Here is a 13,537-nt window from a genome sequence, read left to right as displayed (position 1 = left end):
AGGGATACAATGGTGTGAACCGCGTCTCAGCTTCTCGACTCCTCCTGCGTGGAGGAGGAGGCGGGGCTCGGTGCACCTCAGCAGACGGAGGGGTTATTGTACTACTCAGTCTGTCAGTATACTGCATCCACTGAGGAGGAGGAGGAGGAGGAGGCGACGTGGGCCACGCATTAACCCCTGAGCAGTAAACGTGCAGGGAGAGGGGTTTTCAGGACCGATCTGCGACCATCTCCGCAACGCCTCCTGGACCGGACCGCGTCGCTCTTTTGTGGCCGCCAGTCTGCGGGCTGCAGCAGCAACAACCCGGGGAGGACTCGCCTCGCTGAAGCCCGATCGCTCGGCGGCGCAAGGGACGTGATATGAACCCGTCGTCGGCTTAAACGCCAGTGCAGATAAATAGCCCCGTTTTCAGGGGGGAGTTCACGCAGGACATTTGTACCCATTAACGGAAGGCCGACCGACACAAATAAAAAAATACCCACGGAACCTGTAGCGATGCCCGGGTTTGATTACAAGTTCCTGGAAAAGCCAAAGAGACGGTTCCAGTGTCCGCTCTGCAGCAAGGCGATGCGGGAGCCGGTCCAAGTGTCTACCTGTGGACATCGGTTCTGTGACACCTGTCTGCAAGAATTTCTGAGGTAGGGTACGGTGTGTTTGTTTGTCTGTGCGAGAGCCACCACTGAGCAGGCGATACTCGACTCCACCGCAGCCTCGTCTAGTTTCGGCTGAGCAACAGTAAATAAAGGACGTGTAGGTGTGTCCTTCTCAGTCCTCACCTTTAACATTCATTTGAGGATTGCTACACAATTACTCGGGCATCCGTGGGGCCTGCGTTGAACTCCACTCCTTTTTTATTTTTATTTTCCAGGTGTGTTTCTGCTTCCCGGAGAGCTAATGATTTAATGCTCTTGTGATCCACTGTGTCAGCATGAACACGTGACCGAGGAGCTCTTTGTTTTGGATCGGTCATGAATCCAGGTGCTTTGGTTGGACGCTGTCATTGTTCTGCTCAAAGGAGATGGCTTTTGTTGTTGCTACATCATCCACGAGTGGGAAAAAAAAAACGAGGCTTGCAATGATGCAACGTGTTGTGTGTGTGCTTTTGCTGAATTTATTAATTCAATCTCTATGGGGAAGTGATTTTGTGTAAATACATTTCATTGTTGTGGTGTCCTGCAGAGGGTTTCTGCCTCTCCATCCTTGGCTGTGTTTTTGCCCTCAGGGTGGCTGAGTCTGCATGGGGTTGCGTGTGTGTGTGTGTGGGGGGGGGGGGGGGGGGGGGGATTAGACGGATTCCTTCATTGGTGTCAGTCAGTGGGTCACTGAGGGACCTTTCACGCTGAGGTCAGCAGTGTGATAGACCCCCCCACACACACACACACCTCCCTTCATCCCCTCACTTCCTCCTCATATGCTCAACATTGAAGTCTAGTAGAAAGAAAGTCTTTGTTTTATCTTTAAGTGATTTGTCCGAAAACAGACTAGCATGAACTAAAAAAAGGAAACTAATAATAAACAACAACCACAATTGTAACTGCACATTATGAAGTTGCATCGTGAACATCTTAGACAGTGAGAGTGAATAAGTAATAATTGGTGTTGTAATGTCACAGGGTAAAGGGGGTCCTGATTCGCTGCTAGTTACTAATGGTTATTTTCATTATGAATAATCCTGTCGATTATTTTCATAATAATCCTAATAATAATAATCATCATTTTTGTCAATGTGAGAAAAGGCAGCCAACAATCCAAAATTCAAAGATGTTCAGTTTAACAGATAACAAATCTTACAGCAAAGCTAATTGTTTTAACCCATGTAAAAAAAAACTATGATTTGAAGGGAGTTCCATGAAATGGCTCAATAAATCCCTGAAATATTACGCACAGATGATCAAAATGTTTCGGAGTGTAGAGCTGCAACAATAAGTCAATTGATCAATAAGTAAATCAACATGAAAAGTAAATGACTTGTCATGTAATTCTTCAAGCAAAATTAGCTGAAAATCGTCCACCATTCTTTTTTTTACATATGATTGTAAACTGATTATCTTTGGACTGTTGGTCAGATAAAGGCAATTGTAGACGTCACCTTAAGCTCTGGGACAGTTTATGGAATTAAAGGTTACTGATAAATCGAGAAAAGACAATGAAGGTCTGAGGATTTGATAGTGAGCGTTGTTTTGGTTTTCCGTAAGATGCTCACGTAGCTCACTGCATCCGGCTTATAGTTCATTGGTTCTTGGTTGACAGGCAGGACAAACCAAAACATGCATTTCCTTCGCATGATGTGAATGAACGTGGATATTCTTTATTCACACACAGAGAAAGCATACTGATGTTTTCATACCTAGAAGATATAGAAGAGCAGCTCCTTTGAATGAATCATATCAGGGCTTCAGTGATGCGTTCGCAAAGATAAAGAGAATGAGACAAAATAGAGACAAAATGGAAACGAACAGAGCGCTTTGCTTTTTTTTGGTTAGAGAAACTTGTGAGAGGTTAAAGCACTCGTATACCTAAATAAGTCATTTAAATACAGTTAGTCAGTGTTGCAGCTCTTAAAGGTGCTGTGGTTTGTTAAGTGCTGTGTTTCTAGTGGGTAATCTACTCAATTTGACTGGTCTGCACTTTTGTTTCAGCAGCAATTATTTTACTGTAACCAGCGCTGACAAAGATGTCTTCACTTTTACTTGATGAGACCTGATGGCAGCCTGAGAGAAACTCTCAAGCAAATCCAACTTCTTTTAACCGACAGTATATCAGGACAGATGAATATCTCATTTAATTGTGAAATATCAACTTTTGTATGCTTCTTGCATCACAACACCAGTCTGCTAGTTGACAGGAGAGAGGTGAAGACGTGAAAGACATGAACTGCTGTGGCATGCTCTTCGAGTCGTCATGAAGCCGCCCCTTGCTCACTCGGCAGCGGCACATTGCATCTGGTTGAGAAGCAGAAAGTCGGATGCACAAAGAGAGCAAGGGAGGAACGGTGTTCGCTGCTGATCAATAAATTTGCCCCAGCGCTTTGTCTGCCTCATCTTGCCCACCTCCATCTTTGTCCTCCAGTTTATGCTTATTTCATACTCCCACAGACTGACTGAATGTAGAAAAAGTTTCCAGACTTATGAACATTTTTCGTTGAGTAACTCTTTGCTTCTGTTTGGTCGTGATGTGCAGATGTGGATGTGATTCCTCCCTCCCTGACATGCAGCTGGTGTACAGATCTTACAGATGTGTACAATATTGTGTTTACCCAAGATGTGTGTATAGGTTTCTTCTAAATAAGTCGTTCAGCATGAAAAAACATAAAAAGCAACTTATCAACTAAGGAAACCGTAGTCTGCAAATATCAAAACCGCCAATTAGTTGAGTAATTGGCTGCAGAGTGGGCAGGCCTATTCTAACTTTGGCTTTATTAATGGTGAATACATCATTATACATTGGTATAAATCAAACTGTTTAGCCTTTGACTGGTGAGATCATTTAACCACATGCAACTATAGATTTGATAGAGTTTGAAGAGTTATTACAATTTACTCCTCTAAGCTTGATGAGTAAAACATTTATAACTTATTACCAAATGGAAAGCTAAACCAGTTAAATAGATTCCTCACAACTTTGTAATCTTAACCATCAATTACGCCATTAAGTACAACGTATAGACTTTTCATAAGGGGTGCCCAATAAAAAGTGGTATGTCATAATCTTGAATCAGATTGTTCATCAGATACTGGTGTGGAGATATCTAAACACCTTACAGTCATTCAGACTTTTGAGACAATCAAAATGTTTTTGCATCTTGGTGTAAATGATTACATTATTTCTCTCCAAGATGACAACCTGTTTCCGATGTTGCCTTTAAAATAAGAGTTCCCGGTCCACTTCTCAGGTTAAATGAAGCTTAAACAGACATTTCCATCAACAGTAAATTATATTTCTGCACCTTCAATAGCTCTGACAACCCGAAACAAAGCTGCTCTGTCACCTCTTTAATTAACAAAGTGTGCCAGTTGAGGCCACTTTCCCATCCGCCGCTCGCATCCTTTTGTGAGGCGCGTTCAAGTGTATTGAGGCTGACGCACAGTAGTTATCTAATGCTTCGCCCATTGTGCAACTAGGTTGCTACTTTTCCTGTAATTGTTGAAGGATGTGTAACATGCAGTCAGGGCTTGCCAGCCGACTCTGCCCACTTTCACCCTGACGGCTATGCCGCCGTCTCCGGAGCGACAAGACATGCAAGAATGCTGCTGCATGGCATTTCTTCAGTGTTAATCATCCTACCTTAACAAACTGTCCTCAATATGACCTCAACACTTCAACTCATTTAGCAATCATGAGCATTTTAAATGCTAAATAGGAAATGCTTTATATCCCACTTTAATGTAGTTTTAAGCTGATGTTATTGTTTAATAATGTATACTTCAACAGTTCTAACTTCTCCTACAAAGACATATTTTATATTATTAGTTATATTATCTTGCCATTCATTATCTGTTTATACACCAGCCGTCACTTATGGGTGCTTCACCACACGAGGAGTTGTAGTTGTCGACTTGTACATTATTAATAACTGATATCTGCTTACAGCCCCATTTATTCAATGTTTATATATGTTTATGTGCTTTTTACTGCTAAAGTGTTACCCAATGAAAGGGTTAATCCTGTATTTTCACTTCGAAGGTTGTCAAAATACACTTTCCTGAGAGGCATGACTTTTTACTTTCCCATGTTATGCGTCAGTGCTGAGAATGGCTGGTAAGTGCCTCGTCTGTGTCCATAGGCATGTTAGCATGTGATGCTAATGGGCTGTGTTTCCGCTTACAAGGAATGCTTTTTAACTCTTCACAGTCCCGAGGCTGCCCCAGCTCCAAGGCAGCCATGGGGCAAAAAGCAGTCCTGCCCTGCAGCTTTCACTTCAATCAAATATGAGTCACAGGCTTCAACAATTGAGTGTGACCGGGGCAGCCTTTGTTTTAGCAACACTGCCTATTTAATAAAGGACAATCAACACTTAATGGTATTTAACACAATTCCCTTCACTGTGTGGGGGCTAAGTAGCCCTCACACATGCCAGGCCTCATGGCTCATCAGTCCCGGGTCCACTGAGCCACAGTAATGCCATGCAATGTGACAGCGGCGTCTCTGTGGGGACAGTGCAGTGCCACGGCCTCGCCATGGGTGTAATTGGTTTGTTCGGCTCGGGAGCTTCTCCTTCTTCCACGGAGTTGTGTAGTGCTGCAACTGCTGACTTAGCCAGTCACGAGTCACGAGGAACTACAAAGTGGTCAAATAGGAGAAAAATTTTCACGACTCCATTATTCACGGTCCAAAAGCCTGGGGGGTGCGGGGGCGTTATTTTTGTATTCTTTTAATTGGCCGTGATTCATTTTAACTTTGAGACATCCTCTGTGTGTAGTGGTAGTTATTTCTCTCCTCATTGATATTGGTCATACTCACGCACTCACGCTTTTATAGTCTTTTAACAGCAGTAGTACAGTACGTCTTATTTGAATGTGTGGGCAAGAATTATCGATACTACTTATGATCAGTGACCTCTTATAAGGTCTAACTAATGGCTTTATTAATGGTTCATAAATCAGCAAATCAGGGCTGCGACTAACGCTAGTTTTCACTGTCAACAAATATGTTGAGAAACTTTCGAATCAACGAACTGTTTAGTCCCTAAAATGTCAGAAAAAACATACCAATAACAATCTAAAGAATTCAAGCAAATGCTCACATTAGAGTAGCCACGATCAAGTAGTGTCGCAAGATAAACGACTAAAATGATTCATCATTGTCAAGAATTGTTGGAGATATAAATGTTGTTAGCCCATTAATAATCCACAAAGTCTGCAGTTACACATGTTAATACATTGTGAGTGTTAGATGAGAAGATTGACACCACTTTCATGTGTGTACAATAAATATGCATTGAGCAGTTGCTGGTTAGCTTAGCTTAGCATAAAGAGAAGGAAACAGGAGGAAGCGGCTGTCAGATCTAGTTTGTTTAATGTGTGCACAAACCAGAGTGTAAAAAAAAAAGACAATTTGCGGAAGTCACTGCTCAGACTATTAATAAATCCTCATAAACTCCACAACTTGTTTGCATTTCAAATATTATACAGCCCGATTAACCGAATGAGGTATCTTAATGTGCTTTCGGTAGATTATGTTACTTACAGAGAGAGTAGTATCAATCTCCTCTATTCTTGACAAGAGAACAAATAACCTCAAACTGTTATTTACTGAGCTCAAAAGACACTTCTAAAGCTATAAATAGCACAACAGTTATTTAGATTAATAACTGATCTGTAAAGATTTAGAAAGTGATTTATTAACCATTAAAACACTTAATAAGGGGGGATTTGTTAGAAAGTAGTACCATAAAAACCAAACGCCAGATCTGAAAGGCGTTTGGCTCCGTCAACATGTGATAATCAAAGTTCCTTTCTCTCCTTTTAAACACATGATGAATCCACTTCTATCCATTGTGCACGCAGCTGTGCAGAGGGACGTATAGAGAGGCACTTTGGGCGTTTTTAAAGGGCTAAATGGAGCTGTGTGTGTTGCATCGGTGCTCAATGTTGTGTGTAAGTCTGCCACTTGAGGCAGCTGTGGCTTTGTGCCTCAGTGGGTATCTGTATCTGAATGGGAGCAATGCCATGGATGGCTGATGAATGACTGTATGTTTATTACCCTACCCGTCCCTTCGTCCCATCACAGAGACATTCACAGTCCCCTGCAGGTGTCCGTGGGCTGCACAGGCATCCTGGGTCCAGATCCGGAGAGTTTAGGGGGGGTCTCTGCTGTCCCATCCTGTCTCCGACGACAACGGTGCTCAGTGAGCTGCAAAGAGAGAGATGTTATGTTTGGCTGAGTCAAAGCCCTCCGGCCTCTGCTCTGCACTTTGGGGTCTGTGAATCCTTCTTAGTGGTTGTGCACTGAGGCTGCTGTCAGCTGATGAACTTGGGGTGAGAGAGCTGGAAACAGCCCAGTCCATTTGAACACATCAATGCATAGAGGGAGACACGAAATAGCAGTGTTTGTCTCTCTCTCTGTATCTAAGCCTCCATGATGTGCCGTACCTGTAAAGTCGAGAGAAAAACACCAGCCGCTGTGAAGTTGTGCCGCCCACTCATTGCTCAAATTGCAGCGACTGAATGTTCCGGAACTTTATACGTCATCTCACTCATGGACTTTAAAACTACCGATCATATGAGAAGTCACTAATCTTTAAAGTTTAACATGGATGTTTACAGCCTGCTGCTTCAAACTTATTACTTCCTGAATTTGAAATCGAGTTGCTGAAACAAAATATGGACTTTGGAGTTTGGTTCAGATCGGCATTATGAAACACGCCTGCAGCTAACAGCCATGCTGTTTTTTTCATTACTGATGTATCTGCCAATTACTCTATTCTTCTTAATTAATTGTATCTATAAGTTGTCAGAAAGAACAATTTGTTTAAAATACTAATAATTATGATTATTGTTCCATCCAAAAACCGAAAGATTTTAAGTTTACAATGATGTAAAACAGAGAAGAAATAACCCAAATTATTAATCTGTGATCTAAAAAGTTGCTACATTTTGTGTCGGTTCAAGTATGAACAATGATGCACATTAAAGGAGGCACTGCACTCAAGCTGAAAATGAAAGCCTGAGAATTAAATCCAAAGAAACAGGAAACAAGCCTAAATCACAGTATTTTATGGGTGTAAGGAAATTGATGTTGACATAGGATGGCCAGTAATTTCCCATGTTTAGAAAAACCCTCCAGCGCAAACTGCAGCTTTTGACCCATAACCTGGTTTAAGAATTAGTGAACCCTCACTTTGCGTGATCACCAGAGAATAGTTCTGTTTTTCTCACTAACACATGGTAGATGACAAATGTGAAGTTTGTTTACAAGCTGTGATTCGCCCGTAAATCTTCCCACCATGGTTTCTAGTTAAGAAAACTAACAGCGGAATAAGAATTGCTTCTTTGATGGACAAAGGGATATTTGCAGAGGAAACGTCCTTAACTTGATAGCCCTATTCTTGTCAATTTCACACAGATACATTTTGGCTGGCTTGTTTCAGGATAAGGTAATTTGTGGCAAATCTCCTGGGAGGAAACAGAGAGGCTTAAGAGATGCAGCTGTGACGATGACATCGCTGAGAGAAAGTGCCCTGACCATTTCACACAGCTGCGGAGTTCCAGATAATATGTTATTGTGAGACGTGTATTGTGACAGCTGTTGTAAAGAAACGAGATTGAGTCGTTTCAGCCTCTCGTTGTGACGGGGCGGCTTTCCGTGTGTTGCGTTCACGTCGCTGCGAGGGAGTTTATTACAGTTTACATCCAGTTCAAGCATAATTCATCGCATGATGCTTTTATTTAAATCGCAAGCGAAACAGTTCAGCCAGCTTCGGGACAAAAATACATCTTGAATGCTGGAGAAATTTAAGCCTCTACTCGACTTCTACATGACATGTGACCACACGCGGCGTCTTCTCTGCACCATGTGGTCGAGAAGGAAGCCAAAGTGTCGGCGAAAGGCAATTTGTGGTTTCCAGAAAGTCTTAAAGCCGTGACTTCTACACACCTGAGAACAACTTCAAATCACTACAATTAGTTTGACTTCGTGAAGAGAGACAAACTCATCATCACCAGGTGGTTTGGTTGTTGTGGAGTATAGATCGGAAATATTGTCGCTTTTGTGGAAGTTAGCAAAAAACATCTATATTTAGTCATTAGTTTGAATTTCGGGTCTTCAAGATGAGATGTTGTTTTGCACATTTAAAATTCCTAAAATGATTAACTGAAAGGAAGGTTTACTACAACTTTTAATGTATTGTTGTAGCTTTAGCTCTAATTTATACTGCTTATAATGACCTATATTCACTAGGTTATACGCTGAGATCTGGGAGCATGGCTGCATCGTGACAAACAAGTTGGACGAGGCTAAAAATAGATTATTAGCAAGATTACCTAAATCACTGTCTTTGGAGGGAAAACAACGACACAAAATGAGCAGCGGCATCAGTGTGAATGCAGAAGCCTATAAGAGCCAGTTATAGACATGCCTCAACTTGCCCTCCTCTAAGAGGTCCTTTTTTAAATGAATCTCCCAGCCTTTCGGAGCCAAACAAAGACCGAAAACATTCCAGCTATGCAGCGAGGCACCTTGCCCCTCACACAGCGAGCATGCTGGGAGCGAGCCGCCAAACCCAACCCTGCTGCTGCTGCTGGACCGCAGCCAGTTGGCCCAGATCTAGGAAGCATGGCCAGTGCTTCCACGTGCCCGGGTATGCATGCTATGTGAAACGGCTTAGCTAAAGGTATGGTTATCATAACACACACATGCCCTCTGCCTGTAGTCGGGGTGTTAAACTGCAGAACATACTGAAAGCACGAGACACATTTTTCAGTTCAAAACCATTTCAGTGGTTGGTCTGGCTGCTCTCTGCGCTCTGCTCCATCATATGAACTGCCCCCCCCCCCCCCTTCCCCAATCTGTTTGTATTGTGCACAGGTCACTGAACCAGCTAGAACACACATGTTTAAGCTCCCACAGAAATCATTCCAGCAGGATGCTTTTTGTTTTTCCTGATTGGCGTCAAACATTTAATCATCACTGAATTTCCAAAACAGGTGTCGGAGAGTCAGACACCGTTAGTTGATTTGACAGAAACTTAATTGGCAGCTACTTTGATTATCAGTTAACCCTTTAAGTACATTTTTTAAAATCATTATACCAAAACATTTCCTTATTTCAGCTTCTGAATTGTGAGCTTGCTTTTCATTTTCGTAAATGATAGTTGTATATATGTGGGGCTTATTGAAGAGTTCACCTTTTTTATTTTATTTTAAGTTTTCTGACCATTTTATAGTTCGAATGATTATTGATAAAATAATACAAATAATGTTTGGATCTACCAACAAATACCGTTCCCACTTATAGAGAGAATGGATTCATGAGTTAATTTCTCTCGTATTTGAGTCAAACAGATGATTGTAACTGAAGTAATGTCATGTTATTATTCTATGAAGTGATGCTCACACATACTTCCATCATCTAGCACAGAGTGAGACAGGTGCTTGAATGTAGCACATTGCCATTTATCATAAACACACTGATCCTGCAACATTTCCACTGTATCAGCCTTAGTGTAGGAAGCTGCCGTGGTGATCTGGTAGAGATCTCATTTGTATTAGGGGGCTTTCATCACTGTCAGGCTGCCGAGTGACCACTGCAGTGGTTGCCGAGCTGACAGGCCGGCATGTGAGGAATCTGATTCTGAGGTCTGAAAGGAGAGCAGCTGTGAGCGTGGAAGAGAGCGCGGGGAAGTGGGTGTCTCGCCGCTGAGGCACCTGTCCTCAGTGAAAGGCTCCTCTGTAGAGCTAAACAGGTGTCAGCAGAGCAGTTAAGCCCTTCACTTGAAGCGAACACACTCTGAATTATAGTCATTTATCCACAGGGGCCTCATCAATGTTAAGGTCATTGCCCACTTGCCCCTTAGCCTTTCCGCTTCCTTCCTGCCAAGACTCTTCTACCTTCCTCTCATCAGCTGGGCTGTTTACTGTGGTGGTCCTTTAACCAAACAGCTCAATGACTCTGTCAAGTACACTCACTCCCTTGTGCTGTGCCTCGCAGCTCATTCTCACATATGTCAACACGTTAATGCTCTGAACCAACTTCTTCCTCCCTCTGCACAAGCTAACTATTGATCCCATGAAAAGCCCAGGAAGTCTCTCTGTCAGGTGCATGTCGAGATGGATCAATCAGTCAACTCGTTCAGGGTGAGGGAGCGCTTGTTTTCTGGACTTTCTCAGCCCACCAATCGTGGCAATGACGCAGGATTGGTTGATTGTGGTGGTGGATTAATAAAAGGGCACCTTTTAATAATTATTGTTTTTTATTATCGCTTCATCCGCTGGTGACTTTCATGATTAATCTGTCAATTGTTTGACATTTTTTAGAAAAACGGCAAAAGAAATTTGCTTCGAGCAATTATTCCTTTTGTTCAACCAAAAGTCAAAATACTAAATCACAAATTGTAAAGGAAAACCAGAAAATACTTTTTGCAGAATCTAACTGTAAAGAAACAAACAACTGAGTGGTGCTCACACTGCCATTGAAGCATTTCATAAAATATGGCTGACCAAAAGAAATTTGCATTGTCCTCTTTGTGATCTGTTCTTACAAAGAATGGGTGACATCTCTATGTCTTATTTGTTGCTAATTCCTCCTTTTTTTGTTTATCTTCTTTTGCTCCCCTCTGCTCTCTTTTGCGCTGATTGAAGAATTTTGTCATTTATCTCATTTAGCTTTATCTTCAATCTGCCCCTGTTGCTAGACGAGCAATGCAGCTGAGGCGTTCTGAAACAAAGGAGGCGATTTGACGTCAGCACCTCGCCTCGCTGAACAAAGACATTGTATCCACAAAGCAGAGAAGTGGCCAACTGCAGGCGGCGCAGCGCTGAGCTGGCTCAGTCAGTCAGAGGAGGAGAGCACGTACAGGCCGGGGGTGGTTTTCTTTATCGCTTCAATCGACTGTACACGTAGACCTGCTCTCCACCGCATGTCCGAGATTATAACGGCTGATACCAGGAGCAGTGATTTTGTTTTGTTGATTTCTTTAGTGCACGTGTCTGTGTGTTGTCATCGTCTGCAAGCTTCTCCCTCACACACATGCGCACGCACACACGCGCACACATGCTCATGTATACACATGCACACATGCGCACACATGCTCATGTATACACATGCACACATGCACACATGCACACATACACACCTAAAAAGACCTCACCTTTCCTCCCAGTTTTCATAGACACAAAAGCAGAGGACCTAAAATGTTCACTGCCACTGATGTGCACGCCTCACAGGCCGGAATTAGCTAACTGCCAAATCATGAAAAGGAGCTTTTCTGCTCAATGGGAATGCAAATTAGTCCAAAGTAGAAATTCCCATTATATAACGCTGTTCTCGTTTAGGATATCTGAGAGGGAAGTGAGCCGTCATTTTGACTCGGTTATTTTAAGGTGAGCAGCGTCTAGCAAGAAAGACGAGGTTGAGAAGGAAAAAAAAAACGTTTTCTTCTGCCTGAGAGGAATACAAGTGACTCATGACACATCAGATTCATGGCTGTGCTTCCTGCACTCGGCTGTGATAACGGTGGATCACAGTGAGGCAGGTCACAGACTTTGACAAGAGGAAATCCAAATCATTATCCCATCGCCATTCGGTCTTCAGTTCACTGTGACCTGGTTAAGTCCGAGTGGTGCAAAAACCATTTCGCTTATCAGTTTCACAACTTCTCAAACGATCAATTAGTCATTGTGTCGACACAATGACTAATTTTCTGTCTTTACTCTTCGGGTATCTGGAGGATTGGACTCCTCCTCCTCTAGCTAATTAATGAATGTGTCACAGAGGACATTGCACATATTTCTTCTTCTGCTTGAGGGATAGGTCTAAAATAACTCCCACAGAAAAGCTGATAATGGTTTACCCACACCTGCTATCTCAGGCACACAAAAGCAGGTCAGCTGGAGAGGTGTGTTTTGAGTGCTTATGAATGACGGGACAGAAAAGGACACTGGTTAATAACTGCAGACCTGCTCTTTCTGTTTGTTACCAGCGGTTTGATGGTGTTTGTGTTCAAAGATCAAACCACTAAAAAGAAACAATGGTGGATAGTTGCAAGTCAACTTTAATCATTTGAAAAGGCAAAAGAAAATGCTTCTCCGCAGAGGTGCACACAGGTCTGATGTTTTCGTCTGTCGCCTTATTTTGTCTCTTTAGCACGGGGTGAACAGGTGCAGGTTAATTAAAAGATCTGTTGCCCATAAAATGTTGCTGGTGGAGGTATTATCTGCACTGCTGCTGTCGGTGGCAGGAGGGCCATGTTGGACCTGATATAGGTCATCGTGGTCTGTTTTTATGAAATGTGGTTGCAAATATTGTGCCGTTTTCCCTTTCAGCATGTTTACAACCGACTTGTGCTCCACATATTTTCAATGAAGTGACAATCGCTGTGCAATAAAACAATAGATTTAATTGAAAGATGATGAGAGCAGTGTCTCTCACGGGCTCTTTCCCCAGAGGCATTCAGCAGATTGGCATACAATGAAAACAACTGCCGTCTTTGTCTGCTTTATGGGTTTTGGCATTGAGAGCAGACTTCATAAACGAGTGAAGTGAAGTGCTTGAATTGCTATACAACTTGATTCATGGTTAATACATGCAAAGCAGCCGCTCATCCTTTTCCTCCACTGGTGCCATGAGCTCATGTGTGTTTATTCACACTGAAATCCACACAGTTTAATTTAGGAAACGGCTTGCAATTTATCCTACTATGGGATGACTTCACACACTGTGTCCTAATTAGTTAAAGGAGCATGAAACCTTTTGGATGTTAAATCCTTTTTAAAATTTAAATGTCTTTTTTAACACAAACGCCTTGTGGGATTTTGTGTCAGGATTGATCTTCTTTCTTTATCTTTATTACAGTGAGGGAGGAAGTAGAAAGACACCATTA

The 13,537-nt window shown here is 42.5% G+C and overlaps 1 protein-coding gene across 1 annotated transcript in view; it reads left to right on the top strand.

Moving 5' to 3' along the window:
• The first annotated feature begins 23 nt into the window (after positions 1-23).
• traf4a (tnf receptor-associated factor 4a) overlaps positions 24-13,537 on the top strand; it is a 32,718-nt gene continuing 19,204 nt past the window's right edge. Inside the window, exon 1 of the mRNA XM_034549229.1 lies at positions 24-638. Coding sequence (XP_034405120.1) covers positions 496-638 — 143 coding nt within the window. The 5' untranslated portion in view covers positions 24-495. The remainder of the gene's footprint in view (positions 639-13,537) is intronic.

The sequence above is a fragment of the Cyclopterus lumpus genome, chromosome 13, assembly GCF_009769545.1.
Source record: "Cyclopterus lumpus isolate fCycLum1 chromosome 13, fCycLum1.pri, whole genome shotgun sequence".
Lineage (NCBI taxonomy): Eukaryota > Metazoa > Chordata > Actinopteri > Perciformes > Cyclopteridae > Cyclopterus > Cyclopterus lumpus.
This window is presented reverse-complemented; position numbering and strand designations above follow the sequence as displayed.